Source organism: Chaetura pelagica, unplaced genomic scaffold, assembly GCF_000747805.2.
Source record: "Chaetura pelagica isolate M959 unplaced genomic scaffold, ChaPel_1.0 scaffold271, whole genome shotgun sequence".
In the NCBI taxonomy this organism is placed as follows: Eukaryota; Metazoa; Chordata; class Aves; order Apodiformes; family Apodidae; genus Chaetura; species Chaetura pelagica.
Window position 1 is genome coordinate 61,582 of NW_009952106.1, and position 15,439 is coordinate 77,020.

Sequence of the window (15,439 nt, forward strand, 5' to 3'; positions counted from 1 at the left end):
GCGGGTGTCACCTGCGGCGTCTGTGCGGGATGCGGAGCAGGAGCCACAGCCCTGCTGGGCTCCCCGAAGCCTTGAGAAGTTAATAAAACCGCGGAGTGCAGGAGCTTTAGGCTCTTAACTATTGGCGGAGGGGGTGAGGAACTTCGTCCCTGCCCGGTTGTTAAGAGAAAAGCTCGTCAGGAGAAATATTTAACGCTGGTCACTGTGTTTGTGCAGTTCGTTCTTAACATGGGAGGGGGAATGTGTAACCCCAGTGTTTAGCTGTCCTTGCTAATAATAAAGATAAATACTTATAAATAAAGGTGATGAAAGCAATCCTCAGAAATCATGCATTTAGGTCTCTTCGTCGTGCTGTCGCTTTGAACCACCTCTACTCGTTCTGTCACAGACTTCCCAAATATATTCTTCCCAGTGTTTTGGAGGGGGGTTGCAATGGGGTCTATGCGTTGTTTTTTTTAGAACAGCTTAGATGTTAAAGTGATGTAGTTAGTAAATTATGTCAGAGGCCATGTTTCTGTTTCAAATCTTATGGTAGTGGTGACATGGTTTTGTTGTATGATAGCTGAAGAAGGATGTGCTCATGTATTAAGGGCTTTTGAAGTAACCAGAACTACTCTGGTTTCCTGTGTCATTTTGACATACTGATTAGCCATGCTACATACATACTGAAATTCTGAAATGTGTGTGAAGTTTTTCTTAAGGCAGTTACAGGTGCTAGGCTTACATAAGTGCTATACCTAAGGGCCATGCCCTTCTCTCGGTAAAATGACTTTGTTAATTCATATCATGTTTTTTTAGATTTATTCAGTTGATGATTATGAGAAATCCCTGTCTGCTCTGGAGATTACTGTGCCACATGATTTAGCAGAGGGGTTCGTCAATAATAAACAGGAGAGCTACAAGTTCAAGTAAGTGGAAGCCTTACCTTTATATCTTCTACTTTTAGTGATAGGTATCACTGTGTGGTGATATAAGTCAATAGAACCTGGAAAAGCCCATTCCTAAGATCAAGCCTCAGTATAAATAGATTTTTCTACTACTCCATTAATAAGAGGAATGCTCTAGCATATTATGCTCTGCACCTGAACAAGTTTGCTTGCATTTGATAAAGTTGTGGGGGTTTTATCTATCATTTCTGCAAGTCATTAATTTCTGCAAGTCATTAATTTCAAACTTTCATCTCAAAGACTGCATCTTCATTTATCAGATCTTCCATCTTTACAGCTTCATTTGAGTTTACATATGAAAACTGAATGCAGGACTGAATGTTCTCCTGTGATCGAATGATTTGACATCAACTGGCTAAAAATGTCTTGATGTAAAACACTTTAGAAACTGTGCTTCAGACAAAACCCAAATACTTTAAAGAAAACCAGAGATTGTTGAAAGAAGCAAAACCATGGTTGTAGAATTTAAATAGTTTTTAGAAGTGAAAAGTACCTACCAGCAAAATCAATAAAATATTTTTATCTTTCCAGTAGAGGTCTTGGAGGCAACATTTTAAAATTTTGGTTACGAAGAAAGCTAAATGTGTAACCACCTCATGTGACTAGACTGAGATTGTCTTTTTTCCAAGTTGAATATTTGAGGTTTCTTATAATACTGAATCAAGTAGATTCTTTGCTCTATGTTATTCTAAAAGAGAGCCCCATTTAAACATCTGCATCTCAGACTGATGTCATTTTACATCAGCTAAGGACATCTGTTCCTCTTGGGAAGAGAGTGACTGACCTCTTCAACTAGATTAATATGTGAAACTAGCTTAGGCTGCAGATGCCCAAGCCAGCTGTAATGAATGCAGAATTTTTTTCAGATTTTTTAATTTATTTTTTTCAAGAAATACTATTATTCTCAAGGCAATGCAAAAACAATGCTTTGGAGCAAGCATTCATTTTTCCACCATAAAACTCACAGTTTCATGCAGTCTGTCTGTCCTTGTCACCTCAAACGTTATTATCCTTTGTTCTTACTTTCTTATATAGAAATCAAACACAATTATTTGAATGACTTGGCTGGTTAAGGGTTAACAGGATAGAATATATGTCTCAATACTTTGTGTGTCAGATTTGTCTGTGATGATGTACACACTGTATAACCCCTTGCAGTCCATGGTGCCTTTCTACATACCTGGTGTCCATAATGCCTGTCTATATACCTGGTGAAGTTCTGTGTGAGTATACAGACTCACAGAAGGGACAACACAGCAGGGCACAAGAAGTCCAGGAAGTTTCTGGGCTGTATGAGTCGCAACTTCCTACACGTAGAGTTAAAGAGCCTTTGAGGGGAGAAGCTCGGCAGCAGCTCTTCTTTGAAAACTTGGAAGAACTGATTAGGGATATGAAACCTGGGGGTAGTCCTGGTTGCTGTGGCTATGAGATAGTGAAATTCAATATCCTGAGAGAACAAGGCAAAAAGCAAAATTGCAACCCTGGAGTTCAGGAGAGCAGACCTTGGCCTGTTCAGGGATGTAGCTGGAAAAACCCTGGGAGACACAGACCTGGAGAGAAGCCTAGGAGACATTCCTGATTTTCAAGGATCACCTTGTCCAAGCTCAGTCCATCCTGAGGAGAAAATGATAAAAGGCAACAGGAGGCTTATGTGGATGAGAAAGAAGCTCCTGACTAAACACAAACGTAACAAGGAAGTGTACAAGAGATGGGAGCAGGGTCAGGTGACCCCAGGAAAGCTGAGAAATGGGATCAGGAAAACACAGATAATACACAGTGAGCAGTGTTAAAAATGAGCTGAGCTGCTTGGCTCAGAGGGTTGTCATCAGGAGTACAAAGCCCAGCTGGAGGACCGTCACTAGTGCAGTAATCAATAGTGTGATCCAGTACTGTTTAGCATTAATGACTTGGGTGGTGGGACCTAGTGAAGTTGCAGCAAGTTCACTGACAGTATGAAAGTAGGAGGGATGGTTGGTGCACCAGATGATTGTGCTGACATTCAGAGTGTCCTCAAGAGGCTGGAGAAATGGGTGAATAGGAATTTCATGAAGTTCAATAAAGTAAAATGCCAAGTCCTGCTCCTGGTGAGGATTAAACAGGACAGGCTCAGGGTTGACAGGAAGCAGGTTTGCAGAAAGAGACCTGGAATCCTGGTTAACAAAAATGTGAACATTAAGTCAGCAAAACAGCATTTGCAGCAAAGAAGGCCAACAGCCTCTGGGCTGCATTGGGCAGAGTGTTGCCAGCAGGTTGTGTGAGTTGATCCTTCCCTTCTGTTCATCACCAGTGCAATCATATCTGGAGTTCTGTGTCCACTTCTGGGCTGCAGCAAAGGGACACAAAGATGGTTAAGGGACTGGAGCATCTGACATGTAAGGAGAGACTGAGTGACCTGGAACTGTTTAACCTGGAGAAGAGAAGGCTCAAGGGGATCTTATCAATGAGGTCCACCTGATGGGGACCAGGAGAATAAATAAGATGGAGCCAAATGCTTTTTAGTGGTGCCCAGTGACAGCACAAGAGTTAAAGAGCACAAACTGAAATACAGGGAATACCAAAAAAATATATTTTTTTTTTTCTGTGGAGTAATCAAATACTGGAAGAGGTTGCCCAGAGAGGCTGTGGAGCTCCTGCTCATTAAGATACTCAAAACCTGACCATACAGCTCTCTGCTCTGGCTGACTCTCCTTTGAGCAGGGGGTTTGGAGCAGATGGTCCCTTCCAACCTAAAATGCTCTGGTTTTCGGAGGCAACTGCAGATATTTTATATAGAAAGTGACAAAACCTTGATCAAATTAAATATCCGCTTGTGACTTACAGTAACTGCAGTAGAATGAAGGAAGTAGTTACAAAAAATGTGAGCTTGGCTATACTGGTGGGATGCTGTATTTAGTTGTAGTGTAATCTATTTATCCAGGTTTCAGCGTGGTGCCAGTTGCAAACACTTATTCTCTTGATAGATTTCAAATACGGTTTATTTTTTTCTAAGCCACATCATTTTATCAGAGGATTTTATTGTACAGATCTCATCAAAGCAGCACTGTGTACAGCCTATTTATATACAACAGCACAACAGCACGCTGTGGTTTAAGACTACAGGGAAAACATTGTGCTGAGTTATGTAAGCCTGGTGATGTAAACATTGACCATTGCAAACAAAAACAAAAATGTATGAATCAAGTAGTGTTTTAAGATTCTGAGCAATTATTATTTGCTTCATATTTTCAGATTTCAGAAAATTTTTGATCAAGAAGCAAAGCAAGATGTGGTTTTTGACAGCGTTGCCAAGCCAGTAGCAGAATGGTACGTTGTTGATCTTGGGAGTAATAGGGGTAACACAGGGTCAAAAATATTAATTTTATTCCTTGGAGGAGAACTGGCAAGTGTTTGTCTCACTGTTGTAAAACTGGATCAATGTTTTAATTTTCTAAATACATTTCTGAAAATAGGAGATATGCAACAAGCCCCTGATATTTTTATATATATATGATAAGGTGCCGTTATGAACTCCTAAAATATCTCTACTACTGTTGCCCCTTTTGTTGCATAGACTTAGAAGTCCATGTCTAAGTAGTTTTTTGTCTGTAATATGAGCTCCCTTGATTGCATTAAAAAATATTCCCTTTATAGTTCCATGAAGGGGAAAACCTAACAAAAATATAATTCACTTGTTTAGTTTCCTTTAAGTTAGTGGCACTCATGAATTAACACCTGTGGAGACATTCTCAAATTATGCCCTCAATATTTTTGTCTGAATGCGTAGGGCAGGGATTTTGGTAGTTTTTGTTTTTTCACCCCCATATAATAATCAATCTTCATTTTTTAGAGCTTGCAAAGGCAAGCATTTCTGACTGATGCAGAAACCTTGGGCAAACTTAAGTGGAAAAGGAAAATCTACAGATCATGGAAGGAGGGGCTGGTCACTTGGGAGGAATATAGTACTGTTGTCAGAGAATGTAGGGAGGCAATTAGGAAAGCTAAGGCCTCCTTGGAGCTTAACCTTGCAAGTCAGGTTAAGGATAATAGAAAGGGCTTTTTCAAATACATAGCTAACAAAACTAACACTAGAGGCAATATTGGCCCACTGAGGAATGAGGTGGGAGCCCTGGTGACAGAGGATATAAAGAAGGCAGAGGTGCTGAACGCCTTCTTTGCCTCTGTCTTTCCAGATGGAATGCACCCAAGGGTGCTGAGGGAGCTGGCGGAGGTCATTGCTAGGCCACTCTCCATCATCTTCAGTAAATCATGGGCAACAGGTGAGGTGCCTGAGGACTGGAGGATAGCAAATGTCACTCCAGTCTACAAGAAGGGCAAGAAGGAGGACCCGGGTAACTATAGACCGGTCAGCCTCACCTCCATCCCTGGAAAGGTGATGGAACAACTTGTTCTTGTGACTATCTCCAGGCACATCAAGGACATGGGGGTCATCAAGAGCAGTCAGCATGGTTTTATCAAGGGTAAATCATGTTTGACTAACCTCATAGCCTTCTATGAGGAAATTACTAGGTGGATAGATGATGGTAGAGCGGTAGATGTGGTTTATCTTGATTTCAGTAAAGCATTTGACACCGTCTCCCACAGCATCCTTGTGGATAAGTTGATCAGGTATGGGTTTGGTGACCAGGAAGTGAGGTGGATTAGGAACTGGTTGAAAGGAAGGAGTCAGAGAGTTGTAGTCAATGGGGTAGAATCTGGTTGGAGGTGTGTTACTAGTGGAGTCCCACAAGGGTCGGTGCTGGGACCGGTGTTGTTCAACATCTTCATCAACGACCTGGATGAGGGTATAGAATGTACCCTCAGCAAGTTTGCTGATGACACTAAGCTGGGAGGAGTGGCTGACACACCAGAAGGCTGTGCTGCCATTCAGAGAGACTTAGATAGGTTGGAGAGTTGGGCGGGGAGAAACATGATGAAATTCAACAAGGGGAAGTGCAGAGTTTTACATTTGGGGAAGAACAACACCATGTCCCAGTACAGGTTGGGGGCTGAACTGCTGGAGAGTAGTGTAGGTGAAAGAGACCTGGGGGTCCTGGTAGACAGGAGGATGACCATGAGCCAGCAATGTGCCCTTGTGGCCAAGAAGGCCAATGGCATCCTGGGGTGTATTAGAAAGGGTGTGGTTAGTAGGTCAAGAGAGGTTCTCCTCCCCCTCTATTCTGCATTGGTGAGGCCACATCTGGAGTATTGTGTCCAGTTCTGGGCCCCTCAGTTCAAAAAGGACAGGGAACTGCTCGAGAGAGTCCAGCGCAGAGCTACGAAGATGATTAGGGGAGTGGAACATCTCCCTTATGAGGAAAGGCTGAGGGAGCTGGGTCTCTTTAGCTTGGAGAAAAGGAGACTGAGGGGTGACCTCATCAATGTTTACAAATATGTAAGGGGTGAGTGTCAGGGGGATGGAGTTAGGCTTTTCTCAGTGATGACCAGTGATAGGACAAGGGGTAATGGGTGTAAATTGGAGCATAGGAGGTTCAAGGTGAATATCCGAAAAAATTTTTTTACTGTAAGAGTGACAGAGCACTGGAACAGACTGCCCAGGGAGGTTGTGGAGTCTCCTTCCCTGGAGACATTCAAAACCCACCTGGATGAGTTCCTGTGTGATGTACTCTAGGTGACCCTGCTCTGGCAGGGGGGTTGGACTAGATGATCTTTCGAGGTCCCTTCCAACCCCTAGGATTTTATGATTCTATGATTCATTGTGTGGATTGAATTCCACTCTGGACTAGGTGGATTCCAATACACTGTTGACTCTGCTCAGCTTATGCCTACATTGCTGAAATTAGTACTGGTTTTAGTGGGGGAGAAAATCCCACATTAGAGGAAGCAGAATTTCTGCATAATGTTTGTTTATCAAACTCACTGCTCAGAATCCAAACTTGTATTGAGTTGGGAAGTATTGCTTTGCGTACCAACTTTTCTCATTCATTGTCTGACCCACCTGTTGGTTTGATCTATGATTCTGCAAGTTACTCTTGAGCCTATTGCACTTGCATGTGTTTTGCACTGGAGAAAAACTGACAGTCCTCAGTTGGACACCAAAGCTCTTTGCAATTTCATTTTCTTCACTTTCCCCCTCTATTTTCTTATTCAAAGTCCCACATAAAGCAGGAGGGTATTTGACAGTGAAAATGAAGAGCCAGTGAATTTGAAGCTTTACTAGAATAAGTTAAATATATGCTTTATAAAATTTTGTTACATTCTTTCACCCAAAAGGGATTTCTTTGCTTATCTGACTTTATAACATATATCTTCAGGTTAATTAATTTACTCAGTTTTAAATATTCTGAGTTTAATAGTGACTACAGACAAAAAAATTATTTATCTTTTTTGACTATACTTGGAGAGAGAAGTGTTATAACTCTTATTGTTACATGCTATGGATTGAATTAACTCTCAACTCGAGAGTATCAAAGCTAACTAGCAACAAACTGACATGTTTTTCCTTTGGTGTGTGGTGTGGTCCTTTGCTAGAATATGGAAGATTTTCCAGTTGAATAATTCACCTATAGAATGCTCTACTAACCAGGAAGTGGTATTGTTTTCATTTGTTTCAGTGTTGGCTGATACAAGATTTTTATACAATGATTTGCTCAATTACATAGAGTTTAGTTTTCATTTTTAGAGATGTTTTAGTGCTTAAATGCTATCAAAACCAGTTGTTTCCACATATAATTATCTCCAAATAGTGCAGGTTTTAATGCTGAAACTGATTTATGAAATCATTCTTAACTGAATCAAGACTGTTTTTGCCCTGAGTGTTTTGTTAAAACTTGTATTGATGTTTTTATTGTTACTGATAATATGGAAGGATAATTTTGCTTGTGTTTTTATAGGAGAGTAGGTAATACCTGAAGTACGTGCCTTTTTGTCTTCCTCTTCCTTCATTTTTACCTTTTATTAGACAAAAATATGTATTTCAAAATGTCTTCAGAATCCTGAGGTTCCTTGGCTAAACTGTGCCAGAAAATTATTTCACCTTATAGTTAATGACTCAATTTTCCTTACCATTGTGGAACAGTAAGAATTGCCCTGTTACTCTGAAATGCCACAGTCTTTCATAGCAACATGTTCTTCACTATTTATTTCTTTCTAAGTCAATGTTCTCTTGCAGGGAAGTACCATTAAAAATGCACTCGTTTCTGTTGCTGGAGCCACTTTGCTAAGAGAAGAGTATTTGTCTGTGTATTGCCAAGGGAAAGGAATTATCAATTAAATCGTTCAGTAACGTATTGAGGCTCTTTGCCCTACTTACTTAGGAGTTGTGAGAAAATTCACTTAGACTTGAACAGTCAGAAAAAAAATCCTGGGTTTTGTTTAAACTGAGAACAACAATACAGTGTTAAGAATTATAAAATCTTTTGCATTTGTTCTTGGGTGGGTGTAACTTGGATGCAACTTTCTTTTTTCTTTTTTTTCTTTTAAAGTGTGCTTTCTTTGATGTTGGGCCACTAGTTTTCTCTCTCTAAGTCCAGTTACATTGTCATCTTGCCTGCGGTTTCTGAGGCACCAGACATTAGTTCATTTAATTTGCTTCTTCAGTCAAAAGTGCCAGCCTCTGCAAACCATTATAAGCATGTGTTTTGCTTGATTATTTTTTTTTTATTGTGAATTTGTTAATGCTTGAGTCATGCCTTACTTGGTTTCTTTTTAATATTTGTGCATGCTTTCTTCTTTTCCTTTTAATTTTAAATATATATTCTTGATTATTTTTTTTTGTGCAGAGCCAACTTGATCTTTAAGTACTAACTCTATTACTCTACCAGAAAAATAGAAAAATTAAATAACATCCTTCTTTTACTGTTTCCCAATAATTATGCAATGCTTAATTCTAATAATAGAGCAAAGTTACTCTTACAATGCTTCAAATATTAGTGTTATGACAATTCATGCAATCAGAAATTAAGCAGAAAATCTTAGTGCCTTAGAATTAGTTCTGTTTTGAGTTCTCATATGGCCAATGCTTTATCTTGATTTATTAAAGGATAACATTGAAAATATATTCTCTTCAGAAGTATCATGCAAATAAGAAACAGCTCAGCTGTTTGTAAACCTAATGGCAATCACCTATAGTTTTTTGAAAGATCTGATAAGTCCCCAGGATCACGCTCCCTTTGCCACTGATTTTAGTTTCTTCTCCTGTGCTCTGTTGTCATGGTTTTGGGCCCAACACGACAAAAAAGGAGTAGCCCCATGGCCGCTCACTCAACTCCCCACACATATACACTCTGGGATGAGGAGGACAAAGCTTATGGGAGCTTGGAGGACAAGGAGGGTTCTTCACTGATTAAGGTCCTGGGCAAAACAGACTCAACTGGGGAAATATTAATAATCTGATTTCACACTAAGGAAACACATGCAGGTCACAGACAACACATGGAGCAGGACTTGCATATGTTACCCCATCCCTGCCTTCTTCCCAGGCCCAAATCACTTTGTTCCCAGTTTCTCTCCCTCCTTCCCCCCAGCAGCACAGGGGGACAGGGGATGGGGTTTAGAGTCAGTTCACAGCCTGGTGGTTCTTACCACTCCTCAGGAAGAAGGATTCCTTGCAGTCCTTCCCTGCTTCCCCACAGGGTCCCTCTCATGGGAGAGAGTCCTCCACGAACCTCTCCTTCGTGAGTCCTTCCCACAAGGTCCAGAGCTGCTCCAGCCTGGGCTTCCCACAGAGTCACGGGCTGCTTTGGGAACAAACTCCCCTGGCGCTGGGGTCTTCCAAAGCTTTGCAGTCCTCTGGCCACAAAATCCAAGACCACTGGCCAATTTCACCCCTCCTGGTGAACTTTCCCCTTCAGGGAATGTTCCACCATGTTCCTCAACAAGTGCAGAGGGACAGCCTGCCATCTCGCCATGGATTGCAGAGAAACTTCTTTCCCTTCTTCCTCATCAACCACCAGCACTGCTCTCCTCCTGCACAGCTCTTCTCCCCCCAGATGTCTCTCTGCTCAGGTGTTATAGCTGTTCTTTTGTATGTTAATCACTGAGGTGCATCTGTTGTCCCTCTAATGGATCTTTGGCTGGTTTTGGAAGCAGGGGGAGCATCTCATCTTCTTACTGGAACCATTCCTGTGGCCCTTCCCCTGCTGCCAAAAAACCCACCAAACCAAACCAGAACATCTGTTTATCCTAAAAATTAACATCAGTAATATACAAACTAGTTCCCATTACTCTTTTCAGTGTTTTTTGGTGGTTTTTTTTTTGCTGCATATTCTTTCAGAAGATGTAGACAAAATATTTTGCAGAACATTATAATGTTGACTGTATTTTGTAAAGTCCCTCTTACCAGTTTTAGAAAATATTTCACCAGTAATTGAAAATGTTTGGAAAACATATTTACATCATTAGATTGCCTTGTAATACAAATCCACAGGATGTAGACTAAACATCCTAATAGGGCATTTCTAACTTTACTGAATATACTCGTAGAAATCTAGTGACCATCCCTTGCTTTGTTTCTATTGTGTTTTTTTTTCTCTTCCTGTTTAAGTCTGTGAATAAGTTGATATAATAAAAGTATTTGGACCTGCTGTTTTGTGGTTTGTTTGTATTTAGGTGGGTTTTTTTCTTCTCCCAATAACAGTGCAGGGATTTGTGTTTTACTATGTATTCAAGGAAAATTTTAAAAAAAGTTTCTTTAAACTGATGAAATTTCAAATTTGTGAAGAGATGATCTTTTTATCTTAAATTGTGCTCTCTTTTTGACCATGTAAGCTAGAGTAATACAGCCTGTGCTTTACTTTCATTGACTTCAATAGAGATGTGGATTAATAACCAATCTGAAATTTGAATGATTAGATAAGAAATTGCTTGAGACATGAAATCTGACTCTACAAGGTTTTGTCATAAAAGTAGATCTTTATTTCAAATAAAAGGCTCCCAATAAACTATGACCTCTGTTTTTGAGTATCATAGAGTAAAAAAAAATGAAGACATTCTAAAAAACTTTAGATTTTTGTTACTGATTTTTTTAATGGTGCTTCATTACTTTTAAAGCTAGTTATTTGGGATAGTTAAAAGACACACCTTTACATCTTTTTACAGCAAAAGAAAAATTTTCTTTTTTCATTTGGTTGGGAGCACTTACCATATACAATATCTCAGCATTCATTTCTCCTAACAAAAAGAATGTGAAATTTGTGAGGCTTTTCCTTTGATAGTACTTAAGCTGTATTTTCCCTGTGATTTAGACCTTAAACTGTAAAAAAAAAATAATCAAATTCTCATATCTGAAATCTTACAATAATTGGGTTTTTCATATGGAAATATGTAGATCTTTTAGCTTTGTCATGGAGGTTTCAGAAACTCCTTAATTTCAATTCTTGTATGAAGTTATGCAAATTTTGGATGCATGCAGATGTTTGGCTTTTGAGGAAAAAATCATTATTGCATAACTGAAATGCCAGTTTATTTTTCTACTTGGCTTTATTTTAACTTTCATCTAATTTGAAATACAAGATTTTATTTTTTTCCTGTGTTTAACAGCATAATTATACATATGTAATGTTAGATATTTAAAATAGTTTTAATAACATTAGTTGTAAAAGTACAAACTGTCTTCAGGAAAACTTCAACCTGCAGAAGCAGGAGATAAATGTGACAGATGAACAGAAAAGTTCAAGTCAGTCATGGTAATTTATTACCTAATAGGCAGAACCCACCATTTAATTGGTTATTGGTTGTTTTGCATCTCCAAAAAACTTAATAAGAGCTATTTTCCACTCTACAGAAATTAAATCTCAAAAGAAGTGTAATCCTTTTGAGGGTTTAAATAAAGCAGGTTTTTTTAATGAGACCTGAAAGAGGTGCAGGTTCCTTACCTGTATCTCTCTGCTTCAGTGAGGAAATAATCTGAATTAAGTTCCTTAGAAGATGCATTAAACTTTCATTCTTATTTGGACTCATCTAAGAATTCCAAAAGTTTTGCTTATACCTATGTATCTTCCTATAAATATGTGACATACAGGAAGCTGTTTTTCCACACTGTATCTATATTCACTTCCTCTCTGCCGCTCTGTTCTTTTTAGGCTTGTTTCATCAAACAGCAGCAAATTGCCTCTGTATTTGTCCATATTGTTGGCTGATACGGGAGGCTGCTGCATGCCCCAATAGGAAGAATTGTTTCCAATGCAGTGAGCTCAGTGATGACATGTACAGTTTTGGTACTGCAATGGCAATGTAAATGTCAGCTTACTGAAGTTTTCATATAAAAGGGTTGAATGATTAAAATGTTCTAAGATGCTTGTGATACAAGTCAATTACTTTGCTTTATAGTCCTGACATAGTGACTCCCCAGCCAGGTTAAAATCTCTTAGTATTATCAACGTGATGCAGTATTAGCTACCATGATGAAAGCCGCCCTTTCTGTAAAGACTTTAAACCTTCATGCTCATATGATTAAAATGAATAACACATAGTAAAACAACTACACTCTTGTAGTGGATGCTGCTTTTTTTCTGAACTGTTTAATTATAAACATCAGGCCTGTAAGCATGTGAATTTTCTAGAAAATAGTCCTAGTTAACTAAATTATAGGCTTGTATGAACAATTATCTATTCTGACCCAGGTATATTTATGACAGTGTGGGAAGTAGTGGCTTGGCTCACCTGCAGGCAACCTTGCATGACAGCTGTATTAGTGCTGATGTGAGTGATTTAGATACAAAAGACATGTAGAATCTATATATGTTAAAGGACACATTTTTTTTAATGTGACCTTGATATAAATGCATCTTAAAATTTCCCCTAAACTGATACATTTGAGCAGTAATGCTAGCAATTCTTTCTGGAACTGTATACAATTATGAAGCAATAGAAAGTGAGAAACATCGTAAGTGTTTAATCTCAAATTATTATTACTTGCTCATGTTTATTTAGACAAAAGTTACACAGTTTGGAATTGCTCAAGGCTTCTCATAGGTTAGTTTGATAGCTTTGCTTCAGTGTCCTTGTGTCACATCTGCAGTGCTTATGGTAAAATTCTAAAGACATTTAGATATTTTAGTTAAAAAGAGAAACTTTAATGCACTTTGTTGTTGTTGTTTTGTTTTGTGTTTCTTTTTTTTTTTTTTTTATTATTACTTGCTCATGTTTATTTAGACAAAAGTTACACAGTTTGGAATTGCTCAAGGCTTCTCATAGGTTAGTTTGATAGCTTTGCTTCAGTGTCCTTGTGTCACATCTGCAGTGCTTATGGTAAAATTCTAAAGACATTTAGATATTTTAGTTAAAAAGAGAAATTTTAATGCACTTTGTTGTTGTTGTTTTGTTTTGTGTTTCTTTTTTTTTTTTTTTGGTTTCAAAGGAAGCTTGCTTGCTCTAAGTTCTCAAAAACAGTTACATGTACCTTTGGAAACTGGTAGTATTTTTGAAAGATGAGGCATTACTAAGTTCGAGTTGTTCCATAAATCTGGCAAAGTCATAAAGAAAAAATGTCACACTGAGATACTTTGTTTATTTTAGTTAAAAGAAACTTTAATCTGAGCTCCAAGTGACAGAAGATGCCTAAATATGTAATCTCTGTAAAGACAAATCCTCCCTGAAAACTTGTTTTCCAGATCCTGAAAATGAAGTTCTTCCTTCTTTTTATCCTAAATGTCATGTCTGGGGGCTAGTTTTGCCAGGACAGTGTTGAATTTATTTATTTTTTTTTCCATAAAATATCAATTGAGGTTTTCTGAGATAGAAAGAAGGAAAGTGAGGGACATTGGTAAAATATTTCAGGTCAGCAAGAACTGGGATGAGGAGAGGGCTGACAGTATCCCAAGATCAAAGATATTGGTGTTTCCTGCTTTTTTCATTAGACTGTTATTTTATTAGCTGCTGAATATTTGTTCCAACCATATGCCATTATGTTACTAGTCATTTAAAATGAGGATGTCAGAACTTAGGTTAAAATAATAATATGGACTATACTACCAAAATCTAAGCAATTAATTTTTAAATATTTAATTTCTTTCTTGTTCCCAGGATTTTCTCGTATCTATATATAAATACAGAATTTAGTCCTTACTTAATAAGAACTTTTTTTCCATTTAAAAATTATTAATCTGATTGAATAATATTATTCATATTATAAACTTAGTAAAAACCTTTTGCTTTTACCTTTTCATTTTAAAACAAAACAAAACAAAACAATAGTAAATATTATAGATGGTTTAAATGCATCTCGTTAATTGAACTTTTAAATTCTTTTGAAGACTGAGAAGTATGTCTTGCAACAGGAATTATGTGTGAGAACAAGAAAATATTTTTGCTTAGACTCTTATTCATCATTGCAATGATGGCTTTTGGTGTTCTGGATAGGCTTCATTTACCAATTACTGAGACAAAATTTCCACACCTGTCTATAATACCTGCCAATGTCAAAAACTTAGGAACAATGTTGTTACTGTTTCCTTGTCTTTTTCATAATCAAATTTAGAGTGACACAGAACAAATCCAAACATTCTGACTTCCTTGAGGAAGACTGTCATGGTGGTGGTTATAAAACTGATATATTGAGATTAGTCTGAAAGAGAGCCATGTTTGTAGCAGTTTGTTTTCAGGAACTGAAAAGGATTGCTCACTTTTTCTGTGTTTTGCTTATTATTCTGTGGGAATTGTGTCCGCTGCTAACAAATTACGTCAGAAGGTGTGTCTGTTCGTCATCTGGTCCAAACTCTTGGACGAAGCAGCTCTAGCTTCAAATTTTGATCAGGTTGCTAAGGCACTTGTCCAACAGAGCTTTGAAAATGTCCAAAGATGGGGATCCCACAACCCATCTAGACACCTGTTCCAGGGCTTAACTGCTCTCACTGTGAAAAACATTTTCCTTATCCCCACTTGGGATTTCCCATCTTGCAACTTGTGATCACTGCCTCTTGTCCTATCACTTTAAGCCTCTAAGGAGAGTCTGAGCCCAGCTCTGTGACATTCCATTGCATAATGGAAGGTGGTAAAGTATAGCTTTCTTTTCTCCAGGTTGATAGAAAACAGCTCCATTGGCATCCCCTTGTCCAGGAAGTGCTCTAGCCTGCACCAGGTTGATTCTGTCAGATTCATTCCAGTCTCTTTATAGCATCCTTCTACTTGTGAGTCTGAGACTGGATACAGAACTCAAGGCGAAGAGTTTGTTTTATTTGTTGCAAATGTTGATGGTGACTGTTCTATTTGATGGAGCAAAACCAGTGTAGCAGCAGAGGAAGTGGAATTATTCGTTATTCTTAGACACAAGACTGCCTGAATTCTCATTAACAACAAGCACAGAAACAAATGAAAAGTTTTCTGTCCATAAACTTTAAAAAGAACAAATGATCTTCACTGGAAATTAAAACAAAATGTAGTCAGAAAAATCAACCACAATAAAACAACCTCAGTCTGCTTTCAACCTCTGTCTGCTGTCACTGGCTTTATACCACTATTTATATTGTCTCAAATATTCAAGGACAAAGTACTGAATGCTATTTTAAACTGTGGTAACTACCCATAAATTGTCTAGCTCTCACATGAACAATTTCTCA

General features: G+C 38.3%; 1 protein-coding gene across 1 annotated transcript in view; it reads left to right on the top strand.

The window, feature by feature from the left end:
* The window catches only part of KIF6 (kinesin family member 6), a gene marked incomplete at its 5' end in the record, with an annotated part of 207,295 nt that overhangs the window by 47,385 nt on the left and 144,471 nt on the right, over positions 1-15,439 (top strand). The window contains 2 exons of the mRNA XM_010006127.1: positions 799-908; positions 4,176-4,250. Coding sequence (XP_010004429.1) covers positions 799-908; positions 4,176-4,250 — 185 coding nt within the window. The remainder of the gene's footprint in view (positions 1-798; positions 909-4,175; positions 4,251-15,439) is intronic.